A 16,776-nucleotide genomic window follows, 5' to 3' on the forward strand; every position below is an offset into this window, starting at 1 on the left:
GGTAGGCACACTGGAGAGGAGGGACAGAATACAGCTAGATCTATTCAGGTTACAGAGGTGAGTGGATGAGACTAGGATGGAATTCAATGCAGGCAAGTGCAAGGTACTGCATCTAGGGAGAAAGAAGCAGCTATACACCTATAGGCTGGGGAACACCCTTCTTGTCAACACAGTGGCAGAAAGGAATCTTGGAGTCATTGCTGACTCCAGGATGAACATTAGCCGCCAATGCGAGGAAGCAGTCAATAAGGCTAACTGTACCTTGTTATGTATCCACAAATGCATCACAAGCAGGTCCAGGGAGATGATCCTTCCCCTCTATGCGGCATTGGTCAGGCCACAGTTGGAGTACTGCGTCCAGTTCTGGGCGCCACACTTCAAGAGGGATGTGGCTAGCATTGAGAGGGGCCAAAAGAGGGCCAGTCGCATGGTCAAGGGGCAGCGAGGCAGGCCCTACAAGGAGAGGCTAAAGGGCCTGAACCTATTCAGCCTCCACAAGAGAAGGCTGATAGGGGATCTGGTGGCCATTTACAAACTCACTAGAGGGGGCCAGCAAGAATTGGGGGAGGTTCTGTTTCCCCAGGCACCACCCAGGGTTACTAGGAATAAGGGTCAAAAATTGTTAGAGCAAAGGTTCAGGCTGGACATCAGGAGGCATTGCTTTACAGTTAGGGCTGCCAGGCTCTGGAATGGGCTCCCAAGTGAGGTGGTGTTCTCTCCTACCTTGGGGGTCTTCAAGAGAAGGCTGGACAGATATTTGGCTGGGGTGATATGACTGGGGCACCCATTCCTGCCTGGAGCAGGGGGTTGGACCTGATGATCTGTTTAGGTGCCATCCAACCCCATGCACTATGAAACTAGGTCAAGGGAAGTGATTATTCCCCTCTACTTAGCACTGGTGAGGCCACATCTAAAGTGCTGTGTTCAATTTTGGGCACCCCACTACAGAAAGGATGTGGACAAATTGGAGAGAGTCCAGAAGAGGGTAACAAAAATGGTGAGTGGGCTGGAGGACTTGTGAGGAAAAGCTGAGGAAACTCAGCTTATTTAGTCTAGAGAAGAGGAGACTGAGAGGGGATTTAATAGCCACCTTTAATTACCTGAAGTGGGGTTCAAAAGAGGGTAATTAACATTGTATTTGCTTGTTTTCAGCTTTAATATACTGGATTTTAATAATTATTTACAATTTCTATACTGGATGGAGCTAGACAGTTCTCAGTGTGGCAGATGACAGAACAAGGAACAATGGTCTCAAGTTGCAGCAAGGGAAGTTTAGGTTAGATATTAGGAAGAATTTTCTCACTAGGAGGGTAGTAAAACACTGGAACAGGTTACCCAGAGAGGTGGTGGAATCTCCATCCTTGGAGGTTTTTAGGACAAAACAGGATCTACTAAAACCTTTAGAAGAAAATGTGTGAAGCATGCGTTTACCTAGTGGTCCTTCTCCTGCAGTTTCCAAGACATGAGCTGCTTCTTGTGATACAACAGTTATTGCACCAACCACTGGTTCATGGTTTACATCACCATTTGGAGTGCCATCTGGGATTATAACTAATCCATGTTTCTGAAAAACACAAACAAACAAAAAAACTATACCCATACAAAAGAAACATTAAAATATAATTGGATAGAAAGGTATTTCCAGAAGAGTTTTCAGCCAGATTGAAACAATTATACTAAAATACACTATTTATTTGATGGCTGAGTTTTTTGGCACATACAGGAGTACTAATATGCTTTCTCTTTTGTTAACTGTAGTTTCAACCCACATTCCTGTGCTTATATTACTGTATGACTGCTACTAACATACCTCTCCTCTCTTCATTGTTTCCTTCATGTCAGCCAACTCATCTCTGAGCTCATCTCGCTCATTCTTAATGCAGTCAAAGTATTCTTTCTGTCTTTCTAGAGCCTGGGTACAGGCAGGTAGCAAGAAAAAGAATGGGATAGAGAAAAAGCATGTGATAGACAATAGAGAGAATTCTTATACAAATAAATGCAAACTGTCGAATAAAAGAAAGGAACAGAAAGGGGATTATAAACCTGTACAATTCTACTGACTACCTTTTACAAGAGTCTAATATAATCCAGCCCCCTAACCTATTAACCTATGCCAAAAATAAACAACATTCTTCATTCTACCATTCTTCTGCGGAGTATTTAATTCACTGAACTGTCTTATAAAACCCTCAAAATAAGAACACCTTTACTGATAACGTATTTTGACAAACATTTTGGATACATTTAATAAATACTTGTTTATGACTTCAAGAGAAATTTCTATGTCACAATCCAAATGCATGATTATTTACTAAAATTTGCATGCTGCTAAGCTGGGCAAACTACTCCAATGTTCTCCATACTACTCCATGCCCTTCTCAAAATCAGCTGGTACAGATGTTAGAATACCACATCTATAATACTAATGCAACCTGTACAGGGCCACAGACCAGGCAGGAGTCTTTGTCCTGTGTATCTGCTTATAAATACCTACGTGTATTATTCGCATGAATATTTTAGGCACTCAATTACTGACAGACACTTTTAAAAAAAAGTGACACTAACCAGTATTTTAATCCCAAAAGAATCAGAACCAAACACAAAACATTTACATAACAGTCTCTCACAACTATATTGCAGCTGTAATCCAGAGCTAAATCAGCCACGCTCAACTGATTAGACAGCTTTCCAATGCTCCATTCAGATTCATCATGGCATATACAAGTAATCCTCAATCTGACAACTGCACAAATGTAAACATATATGTTTACATGACAAGATAACTTATCTAATAAACACTGTGGCATGCACACGTTTAGTAATAGACTGATATCAAATATGAAAGAAAAATACTTAACATTGTATTTGCTTCAGTTTTCAGCTTTAATAAACTGGATTTTAATGATCATTTAGAATTTCTATGCTGAGTGCAACTTTTAATACAGTATTCTGCTAATTTATTTCAGCAGAAAAAAATTCAAACTTCTACATGTACTTGTTAAGTGCTCTGAAAAGATGACTGTAAAATTTAAACACGGCATACTACCAGACCTCTAGGAACCCTTTGGCTTTCAGCTTTCATTCCATAGTTACTTATTCTTATTAATCAACCGGGTTTTTTGCTGCTTGTTAGGGAAAACAAGATTAAAAACCTAATTACACTTATTTTAAAATATATTTTAGGCAAGGCTTGGGGAAAAATCTACCTGGTACCTACTAGATATAGTGCAAAGTATATGTAGCTCTGGATTTACCCAAAGCACTGGAATTGGCTGAAAGGCATGACAACTGGCTAGATGAATCCTACAGTCCAGTCTTAATACAGAAAATGCAGTATTCACAATCAATTTCTTAAAGCATAAAACTGTAAATGTATCTGTCATACTCACTCTACATATGAAATCTTCTAATTTGGAACAGAACTCATTGATTTCTTGCCATGAGGATTTTTTATTTATTCATAAAAAACCAGACTACGAAGAGTAAAAATGGCTAAAATATAAGTGGCCTTCATATCCATAGACTATTAAAAGTCCTATGGAACACTGATATATACCAGTTTATTTCTAAATTCATACGCCCTTCTCCACCATATTTATTGCATACCCCAATTTTTTTATCTTTCCAATTAATTGTCTCCTGGAGGTCATACACCTCTCTGGTTAAGCAGTCTACTTTCTGCTGCATGCGTTGATTCTCCTGCAGCACATGAGAGGAAAGAAAGAATAAAAGGAAAGACAGAAAAGGAAAAGTAAGAGATAAAGAAAATTTAGTAGTAAAAAAAAAAAAAAAAATGAATGAAAAGGTTTTTAAGAATAAAGTTTAAAAATAGATATGGCATCTGAGGCTAAAACTAGTTTTTCCCTTTTTTGATTCATACAAGAATATTGTAACTAACTTTACTTATACAACAATATTATGCAAGAGAACATAATATATAATTTCCACTGCTGATGAATTTAAATGAGCATGTGATTTTTCATGTCACAGCAGTTCCAAATGCTATCTGAAAGTAACATTCTTGATGGCATAAATGTATAGTAACTTTCCTTATAATTACTTTTATGGTAGCTCTTCAGCAGAGACTGACAATTATCATATGAAATTAAACTAACATTTCACTTCAAATTGTATAAATTATTGCAATGCATTCAAAATGCTTACAGCTACAAAACTAATTTAATTAAATTGTAGCATCTAGGCAGGTGGTTTAGAAATCAGGTTAAAATGTGATTTTCAAGCCCCCAAGTTGCTTGCTTATCCTTGCAGTCTTATTAATTTACCCCAATAGCAAAAGGTACACACATTAGAAACTTTAAAAAAACTGAACAGAAGTAAAAGTATTACCTACAGAAAACTGAGACTAATGTTTGCTTCAGTGAGAAATGTATATTTTAACTGCAATTCCTTTGAGAAAATGTGCTCATCTCAACCAAACCAATTTGATGGTTATTATATGGCAAATAGAATGAGCACAAAAATGTTCTTTTATGTCATATAATTAATGTACTCAGAATCTGGTGTTGGTATTTCTAACCAGGTCTAACTCTTCTGTACCCTATTTAAAATCATCACACTGTACAGTTTGGTGATTTTTAGCAGAAAAACTTACAAAGGTGAGAAACTGCATGTTAAAGCACTGAATACAACATATAAAGGTTTCAATATTAGTTTATAAAATAACTGCATTAGAAAAATCTGTAACAAATCTATTACATGTGCCCAACAAAATACAAATCACTCTACAAACTGTGCTTAAGAACTTACAGTAAATATTTATATACATGGTTTTTATGCACGTGTATGTTTTATTACCTCAAACTTTACAAAATGAAAAAGCAAGTGTCTTGAAAATTAGAAAGAAGAAGAGTGTCCAAGAAGAAATGTTTACCACTTACAGTTTTAGGTAATATACTAGTACATCCAGATGTGACTTCAGTATTTTTAGCATTTTTTGGTTGGTCTGCTAAAATTTTCTTTTAGCCCTCTTGCCCACAATCTGTTCCTCTTTTTATGATAACAAAACTATATATGAGCTAGATCCTAATCCACAAAGTAATGGTAAATGTCAGAGAAAGTCAGAACATGTACGAGTTGGCTTTGCCCTCAGTTTTTGGTCCATTATACCACATTGCCTCTTCAAGTTAATCAAATGCCCCTTGGGTTAGCCAGAGGACACATTGCATGCTGGCATTTTGTTCTTCAGATGACAGAACTGCAGCCCCAGTAGTACCTTCATCACCTCCCTGGCCATACCTGATCTAGATTGGGGTTGACAACCTAAAGCCTGCAGGCCAGATTTGAACCAAACACACCCTTTGAATCTGCCTTGGGGCTTTGGTGTCATTAAGCAGCAGGGGACTTACCCTGCATTGCACTTCAGTCAGCTGCCTAGAGGTCTGAGAGAGGTGAGCTCTACCCATGCAGCCCTAAAGTCAAGAGGCATGGGCTCTGGCACAGAGGGACTGCAGCTAAGTAGCAGGGAGGAGCAGTAGCAGCAGCTCTGAGCTAGGTCATTTTGGCTCCCTGCTGGAAAATGTTGTTGACCCCTAAGCTAGATTGCTCTTACAAGACTTTTGGGTTTCACAGGCCTGAAAAGATAGCCTTGGAGAACCATATAGCTAGCAGACAAACTAAGGAAAATAGCAGTAAAAGAAGCTTTCAAAATGTTGTATAAAAATGTTTACATTTTTAAGTATGTCTAAACAACAGCTAAAAAGTTTGGCTTAAACCCTCAAAAAAGATTCCCACAGATTTTAAATGTCAGCACCTAAATATCTTTGATGATATAGGCCTCATCGTAGAAAATAAGGATTGGAAGGGACCTCAGGAGGTCATCTAGTCCAACCCCCTGCTCAAAGCAGGACCACCCCAAGCTACATCATCCCAAAGGCTTTGCCTAGCCAGGTCTTAAAAACCTCCAAGGATGGGAAGTCCATAATGTCTCTGGGTAGCCTGTTCCAGTACTCCCCTAGTGAGTAAATTTTTGATAATATCTAACCTAAACTTCCCTTCCTGCAACTTGAGACCATTTCTCCTTGTTCTGTTACCTGCCACTGCTGAGACCAGTCTAGCTCCATCCTCTTTGGAACCACCCTTCAGGTAGCTGAAGGCTGCCCAGTTTCCTCAGCCTCTCCCTCAGAAGTCATGTTCCTCAGCCCCCGACCCATTTGCCGCTGCTCTCCGCTGGACTCTCTCCAATTTGTCCACATCTTTGCTGTAGCAGAGGGTCCAAACCTGGGTACAGTACTCCAGATGTAGCCTCACCAGTGCTGAATAGAGGGGACTAATCACTTCTCTAAATCTGCTGACAATGCTCCCACTAATGTGGCCCAGTACGCCGTTTGCCTTCTGTGCAACAAGGGTATACTGTTAGCTCACATTTAGTGTACTGTCCACTTTAACTCCCAGGTCCGTTTCTGCAGAGCTGCTAGTTAGTCAGTAAGACCCCAGCCTGTACCAGTGCATTGGGATTGTTTTGTCCAAAATGCAGGGCTTTGCACTTCTTATTGAATTTCATGAGATTTCTTTTGATCCAATCCTTCAAGTTATCTAGATCTCTGAATCCTAGCCCTACCCTCCAATGTATCTACTAGTCACCCCCACACTTAATGTCATCCTCAGACTTAGGATGCACTCCATCCCATCTTCCAGATTTTTTTTCATGTTTTTTTTTTCATATGACAAAAATGCCATGTCAGAGTCATATTTCACATTGGACAGAGCTGAGCCAGGATTGAGATGGGTTGTCGAGGGCACTGAGGTTTCCAGGGCAATGGAAGACAGGGCATTCTGTAACTATGTGGTTTGCAGTCTGTGGGGGGTGCCACATTCAGAAATGGCACTGGATTTCAGGCCTATTTAGTGCATGTTATGGCAGAAGTGGCTGTAGCCAGTTTACAGTCTACTGAGGTGGACCCAGGAGAGTATGTCTAAATCGAAGTCAGGAGGTCTTGTTGAGGTGTTTGGGATGAACGTTTTGAGTCCGCAGTTCTCAGAAGCCCATTGTTCTTCCCACAGTTGTACAGCCCAGTCATCTGGGGAAGAACCTTTGGAAACAGAGTGCAGGTTGGCAATAAGGGGTTTTGTAGTTCAGAGGCGCTGCCCAATGAGGATCTGTGCAGATGTGCTATGTAGGTAGTCATTATGGTCTAGTTCAGCATGGTGAAGGAGGCGGAAGCTTTGCTGCTCATGGATGTCAGGAAGAACAATACCACTGATCAGTGTTAGTGTTAGCTATGATGTAGGGGTACAGTGGATGCATCCAGATATGAGTTGCATGCTGTTAAGTGCCCTCGCCACTTTGAGAGTGTGGGCACTTTTGCACCACGCCGGGGCACAGCATTCAGCTGTTGAGTATGTCAGTGCCAGGGTGGATGTCTGAAGTATGGTGGGGTTAACTCCCCATCTGAGACCAGCTAGTCGATGGAGAGGTCTTGCAAGCATGTACTTTGGCTGTCAGTTGGATAAGTTGCATCTTGTGGGTTAGGGTGTGGTCCAGGGTGACTCAAAGGTACTTTGGGTAGCTTTTGAAAGGGATGGAATTTGTTCCACACTTGACATTCAATGTTGTTTTGGCAAATTTGTTGGCAAGGTAAAAGGTGCTGACAGTCTTTGTGATGTTTAGTTTGAGTCTCCAGTTCTGAAAGTAAGTGCTTATGGTAGTGAGATCCTTTGTCAGATCTTGCTTCAGATTCTTGAAGTTTTTTCCTGCAATCATTAGGGCTATGTCGTCTGTGCATATATATATTTTTTGGATGTTGTGGGGGCAAGTCTGAGGTGTAGATGAAGAATTCTGGATGGAAGTTGTCTGGGCTTGAGGACTTTCCAGCCTCAAGGGTGCTGATGGCCTGCATCATCTCTTTGAATTCAAAGTTGATACAGAGATTTGAGTCTACTGAGGAAAGAGTACCAGGCCTCTTTCAATTTTGCGTTCACCATGCGGGGGAAATATCTGTCTGATTTTGAAATTTTTCCATTGTTAATACATCTGGTGATATCACTGGTCTTTACCGGAGCTTTTGGGGATTGTCTGGAATTGCCAGTTAAGCAGCTGATAGTGGACCAGGCTTTCCTGCTTGAGTGGGTGAAATTTATGTTTTGGGTGGTTTGGATCTATTTATCTTGTCTCTGTTTACTGAGGTGGTCAAGGAGTGCTGTGACAGCATTATGGATTTCTTCAAGAGTGGTAGCAGATTGATATTAATTGGCTAATATATTGCATTTATCATCCCACCCAGGGAGGTAGTATTTTCAAAAGCCTCAAGAAATGTTGTGTTTGGCAGTCTGAATGATTAGAGAGCAGAATGTTTCGTATGCCTTACTGACATCAGGGTTGGTTGGTTCAAGTAGGAAGGTAATGAGTTTAGCAGGGTCTGTTTTGAATTTGTCCCAGTTAGCTTTAGTGGAGTTACAACATGGGGTTGGTAAGCTTGATGCGAGTTGTGTAAGTCCAGGATTCTTAATTAAAGATGTCGGTGCTGCAAATGGGGGAAATTGCTGATTGCCATTCTGATGGGAGGAGAAGTGGGAAAGGTTGTTGCACTTGTGAAGGCCAGGACAGGGCTGGTATTGGTTTTCCATTTGGTTGAGTGGAAAGAGCCAAGTTGCTTGGAGTCACAGAGCAAGGTGAGTCCTGCTGAAGACACCCAGGCTACCAGTGCTTTGCCATCTGGAAAGTCATGTTGGTAGCCACACTCCAAACGCTGAGCAAAGAAATCTACAGAGTAAATCGTTGTGTGGGGGTATATAGGGATGTTAGTGAAGGGGGTTTTAGGTGGTTTATACACATTGACTGTGGTTACCATTGATGAACGCTGCAATCCAAGAGAGTTTGTTGCTGCAGAGAGAAGTGGCTATTAGTCTGGATGTGACACAGGTTTTGGCAAATGTATTAATGCCATAGTATGGATGGTAGAGTGTAGCAATCAAGGTGAAACCCAGGATGTAGAGGTTCTTATCATCAGTTGGGCAGTTTCCTGGATTAGGATCCCTATGGCAGAGTACTGTTGGGCCAGCTGCTGGATTATTTAGCACTTGGCTCGAGTCGGGCCCTCACATTAAGCTGGATAACTGTTTGAAGAAATCCTCATCCACCTCATCCTCCTGGTTTGGTCTACAGCAGACACCCACCACGATGTCACCCCTTGTTGCTCTCCCCTCTGACGCTAATCAAGAGACTTTCAACAGGCCTATCTCCAGTTTCATACTGGACTCCTGACCAATCATACATATCTTTTACATAAAGAGGAATTCTCCATTTCTTCATAAATTAAGGAAGGATTAGTCCTAACATTCTTTCTTTCACCAGTGTAATATAGGAACAAGGAGCTGCCCCGGATGTTATGATCTTGTACTACTAGGCCAACTCTGACAATGATACGTTCATAGTTTCATAGTTAGTAGGGTCAGAAGGGACCTGAGCAGATCATCAAGTCTGACCCCCTGTCATGGCAGGAAAGAGTACTGGGGTCAAACGACTCCAGCAAGGTGATTGTCAAGCCTTGTCTTAAAGACCCCCAGGGTAGGAGCCAGCACCACTTTCCTTGGAAGTTGTTTCCAGATCCTAGCCGCCCTGACAGTGAAGTAGTGCCTCCTGATGTCTAATCTGAATTTACCCTCTGCCAGCTTGTGACCATTATTTCTAGTCGCTCCTGGTAGTGCTCGGGGGAACAGGGACTCCCCCAATGCCTACTGTTCCCCTCTGACTAGTTTGTAACAGGCCACTAGATCCCCCCTCAGCCTTCTCTTGTGGAGGCTGAACAGGTTTAGGTCCCTTAGCCTCTCCTCGTAGGACCTGCCCTGCTGCCCCCGATCAAGCAAGTGGCCCTCCTCTGGACCCTCTCGATGTTGTCCGGATCCCTCTTGAAGTGCAGCGCCCAGAACTGGACGCAGTACTCCAACTGCGGCCTGACCAGTGCCGCGTAGAGGGGGAGTATCACCTCTCTGGACCTGCTTGAGATGCATCTGTGGATGCATGACAAGGTGCGGTTGGCCTTCCTGACTGCATCCCCACACTGCCGGCCCATGTTCAACTTGACATCAATGATGACTCCAAGATCCTTTTCTGCCTCTGCACTGACAAGAAGTGAGTTCCCCAGCCTGTAGGTATGTTGCTGGTTCTTCCTCCCCAGGTGTATCATATGCGAATGAATACACAAATATTATGCAAACCTAATTCAAACAGTATAAACCTGTCTTTTTAAAAGTGGAAAGGAAAAGGAAAAAAAGTTAATTTGTAGCTTGTAGAATGTGGGCAATCTGGTTGACTAATATTTGTGGAGATTCCAGTTCCTCAGAAATGCCAATACATGAACACACTTTTCCATACAAGTACTAAATCTCTGCTCACAGAAGAAAGAGGAACACTGGTGGCCCCAACGACTTAAATATTCAAAACAAGATTTAAATTACAGCAAAACAAAACAAAACTTTTAAAAACTTCAGACAAACATTTCCAATTTTCAGCTAGATCCAGCAAACTGATATAGAGTAATTAAAAATACTTCTGGCTAGCTTATATTCTTGTTACCAAGTCAGGACAACTTTTTTTCCTAAGAAACGTAGAGATGGTACTTATATCTATTTTATAAAAGTGGAGACAGCATATACATATATACCACCCAAGCCTTCTATACTCTTTCTATGCCCAATTAAAAAAACCTGACATCTTTCCATAAGTCTCCTCAGAATATGTACATACCTCTATTAGTTCATCTCTCTGGCGAAGACCTTCTTTAAGTTCATCCAACTTATGCTGCAGAACATTGCCCATGTGTTTGTGCCTTTCCAGTTCCTACAGAAAACAAATATGTAAGTAACTCAAACCTTGTTTTCTGTTTCTTACATACATTTTCTATATAAAGTTAAAAGAGGTTACAAATATGAGCAAATGTTAGTACTGATGCTGAATTCCTGCAAGATTAAAAAAAAAAAAAAAAATCAAAGAAACTAATAGTTAATCTTCAGTTTCATGGTCTTAAAAAAATTTCCAGACTAGCCAGAAGACTAAAAGCCTTCTAAGCTAGGTATTAATATTAAAAACACACAAACAAACCTGGCTGGTGTCTTGCCCCCACCTCATGATCCAAGAAAAACGAGGTGGTAAGAAGCCAAATTTTCCCCTTCTCATCAGATTACTGAACCCAGATCAGGCTTCTGTGCATTACATCACACAGCAAGCATCAGAAAAATTTTGGATTAACACCCTTTGGACAGGAAAAATCTAAGTGACTGAAGATTACTGATTTTTACCCAATGGGGCAAGATATTGGAGGCCCTGTAATTTTAACTCAGGGGTGGGCAAAATGCAGCCTGTGGGCTGAATCCAGCCTGCAGAGCAATTTTGCCCAGCCCATGACAGGTCCTTTGGCTCTGCTGGGCAGTGCTGAAGCATTCCCGTGCTAGCCCACAGCTCATCACAGGATGCCTGCATAGTGGCAGCAGCCCCCAGCCCTGCCAGTTCAGCACGGGCTATAGTGGCATGGAGTGGCAGCAGGGCAGGTACAGTGGCAGCAGCAGGAGCCCTGGTGAGGGGTTTGCATCCAGAGCCAGGGCCTGGTCTTCAGGGAGATCATGCATGGCTGGGTGAGGACCTAAGTCAGGGGCTGGGGGCTGGTCTCCATAAAGACAGGCCCCTGCCTCCAGACAAATCACCCTTACCAGGGCTCCCGCTGCTGCCCCCACACTGCTCTACCCTATACTAAGCCAGCAGTGCTGGGGGCTGCCATGTGGGCGACCCAAAGCAAGCTGAGGTCTGGCAGGGAACAGGGGTATTCCCACCTCCCTTGGCCCAGTCCTGGCAGCTAAGTCCAAGTACATGGTGGGGTGAGGAGTGTCTGCCAATTCACACCTCTCCCTCCCCACTGTGGGCAGCCTACCCCAGGCCAGGAAAGAAGATAGGTAAGCAGGGGTGGGGGGGCGAGGCAGGAGGTTAAGTTCCCCCCACTTGGTGGGCTCAGCAGTGACATATGGCCATCCCCTACACTTGCCTCCCCTCCTTGGCTGCAGGACTTGCAACCATCCTCTCCCATTGTGGGTGTTGCAGCCCCCTCAGTGAGGCTCGGCAGCAGCTTCCAGCTCTTCCATGGACCTGTGCTGTCACTATCCCAGTCCCAGACACAGCTCCAAGAAGCCACACAGGCAGCGTGCACAGGCAGGTGGGGAGTTGTGTCTGGGACCAGGGTCAGGGGTGGAATCATGGGGCTGTGACAGCATGGGGCCGTGACAGCATGGGGCCAGGGGTGAGGCAGAGCTGTGATCTGCTCCCTGCATGCCCCTGCCCGCAGAACCCGTGCCCATCAAAGGGGTGTGTGGGCACCAGATCTTGGCTCCTACATGGCCCCAGCCCTGCACTATCCCTGCCCTGTGACCCTGCCCTGTGATCCCAGCCTTCCCACCTGCCCTGTCCTGAACACTGCTGCCCAGGGGCCCATCCTGCACAGGTAGTTTTGGCGAGTTGCTGCACTGAGGGGAGGGATGGGGAGGATGGGGGAAGAGAAGAGTGGTGATCGAACCCATGACAGCTCACTAAGACAGCCTATGTGGCCCTCAGGGCCCAAATAACTGCCCACCCCTGTTTTGACTGTCTGCTCTGGCCTTTTTGCACTAAAAAAAAAAAAAAATTTTCAGCATCCAAAAACTTCTATTAGTAACAAGGCTGTCTTTTCTAATTAAAAAAGGCTCTTTTTTCTTTAAAAGCAGTTTATGCTCTTATAATATAGCTTAATTCATGAAATATCAGTACCTTTGACTTCTCTTCGTTCTCCCTGAAGAATTCTGCCATCTGCTCCTCTCTCTCTTCAATGATATCTTTTAGTGTATCCACTTGATAAATCAAATTGTTTTTCTCATTATCTAACTGTGCATTGGATACCATGGCCTTCTTATACTTCTCTTCAACTTCAGCAAGAGAATCCTACACAAATATTGGAAATATCAGCATTAGTGTATCAAAAAGTAAGATGAATGTTAAATACCATCATAATATTGAAGGACCTAAATTCATTTTGCACTAACATTCAGACAAAACATTTTATTAATCTGCTAAATTAGGCATTGTAGGTAGAAACAGAGAATAAAAACAATAAATCTCTACTCTTCAGCTGATGGTACTAATTCAAGGCAAAGTAATTATTGTAAAATTTGCACAAGTTACAGATTCATTTTTCACTAGTATTATGCCACCTTCATAACTTTGGTACTCATAAAACCTATTTCTCCCATAAATGTATATTTTCTTGACTCTAACGGCTGCATAATTTTTATGTTATGTTTTTGCAAATATACCCTGGAATTACATTAAATGACAAACTTAAAGAAAACTGAAACTATTAACTTAACTATTCAAATACAGATTATGGCAAGAAAAAAAAGTGTAAGCGATCTTAACTGTTGAAATCTAAGCTTTAAAAAAATACCTGAACATGATCACAACTTCTGAATACTTATATTTTATCTTATAACATTATATATAAAAAAGTAAACAGACATGTCTCTTAACTACATAGGGACTTATCAAAACATGCAACTACCTTAAAACAAACTTTATATATTTTTTATATAAATAGGAGTTATATATTGGAGTTTGATATATCTATATAATGTGTGTGTGATATAGACCTATAGGTCTATATCAGTTTGATATATCTATATAGGTCTATATCACACACACATTATATAGATATATCAAACTTCAATAACCTCTAATATATAACTACATAGCTATATTTATATCTCAAAACGTGTGTTAAAATAGTCACACATTTTGGTAACCATCTTATGTATAGAAACACCTACGTCTCAAAGTCTGCAATTTTTTCTTACCAAGTTTACTCTTTGTTAGAAAACACTTCATTTACGTTTTGGAAATCACAGTAGTTTTGATCTCTCCCTCCCCCACCTCACTGACTGCAGACAAGGCATACGTACAAATTGTTATATGCCTAACTCACTCCTAACCACTTCCCTTATGTCCTTTGTGCTTGTAAGGCTTCTGAAAAACAGGATAACAAGCAGCCAAATGTCAACTTAATAATGCTGTATTTTTAATTTAATCTGTAGTTAGTATAGTCACTATAGGATTTCTGATTTGCATATATAGTAACATGAATTCTTCGATATCTTTCAGATCAGCCTCCCAATAGGGGAAGTCATTAAAATGCATAAAGGATTCTATAGTCTACTGAAGTGTTTGAACTGTTCTGAAAAGCCCATTAATGTACTTTTATCAACGGGAAAAAAATAAACACACATCATCATAGTTTCAGACCATCAGTTCTTATCTACATGTACTTAGTTATTCACTGAAGGAGAGATGGTCTAGAGTAGAATAATGGACAGCTCAAATCCAAAATTCCTCTCTACCAGAACATGTTACATATTTTCTAGCTCATTCCTAACGTAGATAAGCAAAAAACAAAATCCATGTAAAATGTGAATTAAGCAAGACCAGAATTCTATGTAATTGTAAGGGTCTCTTGCGTATGTTTTTCTTTTCTAAGTATGAAACAAATCTGAATACAAAAAACAAAGAAAAAATAGTCTGAAAAACATTTTAGGTTGGAAGTTCTGTTGAAATTCTTGACACTTTCTCTGGTTAAATTGTGTCAGAACTATATGTCATTTCTTTTTCTCATAAGCTACACGCAATTTTAATGTGCAGTAAATATTAAAAACACATGCTAAGCTGTTCCAGTAAGGCAAAAACTGCACCGAGAATTCTTGACAAAAAATGGAAATGCTTAATGTTATTTGAATGCAGGATTAATAAACATTTTAGGATATACAGGGAAACTGTAATTTTTACATGTCCAAAATAAATCTGAACAACCCCATGCGCTGCAGATTAGCCACACGCTTCATGGAGAAACAAAAAAAATTCTAGTTAATAAAGCAGTTAGTGAAATTGGTAAAAATCTCCATGACCCACATATACTCATACAGAAATGCATGCTTGGGATAAGCCCTGATACCTTTAGTTCCTTAAGTCCCTGCATGTATCTCCCCTCTACATCGTGTATCTGGTCCTTAAGATCATAGATCTCCTGCAGGACATAGGAATGAACCATTGTATAAAAATAAGAGAAAATAGTTTATAGTTGAAAAATATGTGAACGAAAAGGAAATAAGCTTTGCATAGGTTTCAGTTAAATGCAAAAAATTGCAAAACAAAATACATTTAACTCACAGAAACTGAAGACGACCTGCAAGCATATGAATTTTTTACTACATTGTTATGCAACCACTATCCGAAAATCAGTAGTATTAAAACAGGTCAGCCCCAATCCTTAAATTTATCCAACTACTTAAAATTTCTTAAAAATAAGCTCATCAGTTCCACAACTTTACATATGAATAATATCATATGAAATATTAAAGCATATAAACCTTCCTTCATAAAAGTGACAGGAGAGGGGTGTCGCTTTTTGTTTTCCTGTGGCAAATAAAGGTTCTTCCGCTAGCCATATTGGTCGTATTTCCCTTCCTCCCCCCACATAGTTTTATTCCTAATTCTCAGATAATGCTATTTACCCTCAATTCAGTTAATGAGACATCGGGATCAACCAAACTGCTGGTATCCCCGCTCCCTCGTCTGGATGAGTTTCCGCTCAGGGGAGTTGCACTTGCTGAATTTCGAGATGCCGGCTTAAAAGCAGAAAAAAAAGTTAACAATACCAGAAACTGTACCGGTGATATCTTCTGGGGTCGTTACCTCCCACCTTGAGATGAGTTTTTAAAATCAAATTAGTTGTCAACAAAACAATACCAAATGCTCTGGATTTAAAATCATAATTTTTTTTCTCACCTTAAACTGGAGTCATATACCATATATTTTAAGATGATTGATTTCCAAAATCCAGTTTACATCTTTGTAGATCAATCCATTTACTTACTATGATATACAATGTGTTTTGTAACGTGAAATTTACAAAAATATGTTGAAGTGCTGTGGCATTAAAGAGAAAATCTAGAGTAACTCAATTCTCAATTTCAACTTTATTTACTATTTTTCACTCAAATCTCTCTCACTAGCAGACAAAGTGCTGAAGCATACTCAAAAGATTCTATGCAATTCTAGTAACAGTGATCACTTTTCATAATGGCAGTAATACCCGCAGAAGCATCTGAAATCAGTTTTTATAGTTCTGCCTCTCAAGCAAACAAACAAACAAACAAACCTTTCCTGCCAAGCAGGACAAGTTTTATAAAAAAAATCATTCTTATTAGAAAAAGCTTTTCCCATAGGAAGAAATTAAGGGACTGAAAGAGGAACTGCAAAGATCTATCTAGAGTGTCATTTTGCAATCACAGATTTTAAACTATTGGGGTACAAAACACTTCAGTAAAAGCCTACAGCAGTCTAACATTGGGAAATCACTTAGAAATTACTAATAACTGAAGGAAGCTGATTTTTAATCGTAAAAAAAATGAAAAACTTTACCCTTGTATAAATTTCCGAATATTGTTTGTCACACTTTTCTTCCAGCTGCAAGACAAAAAAAAAAAAGTTACAATGATACATTTTGTGGATCTAATCCTGTGAATAAACACCCTCCTCTGTTTAACCAAATAAGAAGTAATTTATATAATTACAAAAAAAGTTATAAACAATCCTTTAGGAAGCACTTCCCAAGCAGAAAAATTCAACTGCTGAACCAAAAATATTTTTTATTTTAACTAATTTTCTAATAATCATGCTCACAAAACAAGCAAACAAATAAAATTTTCAAAACTTTGGTAACTGTGACGTCAGATGGAACTACAAATAACCTGTTA

At 40.4% G+C, this 16,776-nt stretch overlaps 1 protein-coding gene across 3 annotated transcripts in view; it reads right to left on the minus strand.

Annotated features, from left to right (window-relative positions):
* Positions 1–16,776, minus strand: part of LRRFIP2 (LRR binding FLII interacting protein 2) — a 100,551-nt gene that overhangs the window by 11,481 nt on the left and 72,294 nt on the right. Inside the window, exons 16-23 of one of the 3 annotated variants that reach the window (XM_019508990.1) lie at positions 16,442–16,486; positions 15,532–15,645; positions 14,973–15,044; positions 12,746–12,916; positions 10,703–10,795; positions 3,607–3,699; positions 1,811–1,912; positions 1,432–1,564 (exon numbers count right to left, since the gene is read on the minus strand). In XM_019508990.1, the coding sequence (XP_019364535.1) occupies positions 1,432–1,564; positions 1,811–1,912; positions 3,607–3,699; positions 10,703–10,795; positions 12,746–12,916; positions 14,973–15,044; positions 15,532–15,645; positions 16,442–16,486 (823 nt within the window). The remainder of the gene's footprint in view (positions 1–1,431; positions 1,565–1,810; positions 1,913–3,606; positions 3,700–10,702; positions 10,796–12,745; positions 12,917–14,972; positions 15,045–15,531; positions 15,646–16,441; positions 16,487–16,776) is intronic. The other 2 variants (XM_019508988.1, XM_019508989.1) reach the window with 2 other exon arrangements.

Source organism: Gavialis gangeticus, unplaced genomic scaffold, assembly GCF_001723915.1.
Source record: "Gavialis gangeticus isolate Ggan-Ray unplaced genomic scaffold, GavGan_comp1, whole genome shotgun sequence".
Classification (NCBI taxonomy): Eukaryota; Metazoa; Chordata; order Crocodylia; family Gavialidae; genus Gavialis; species Gavialis gangeticus.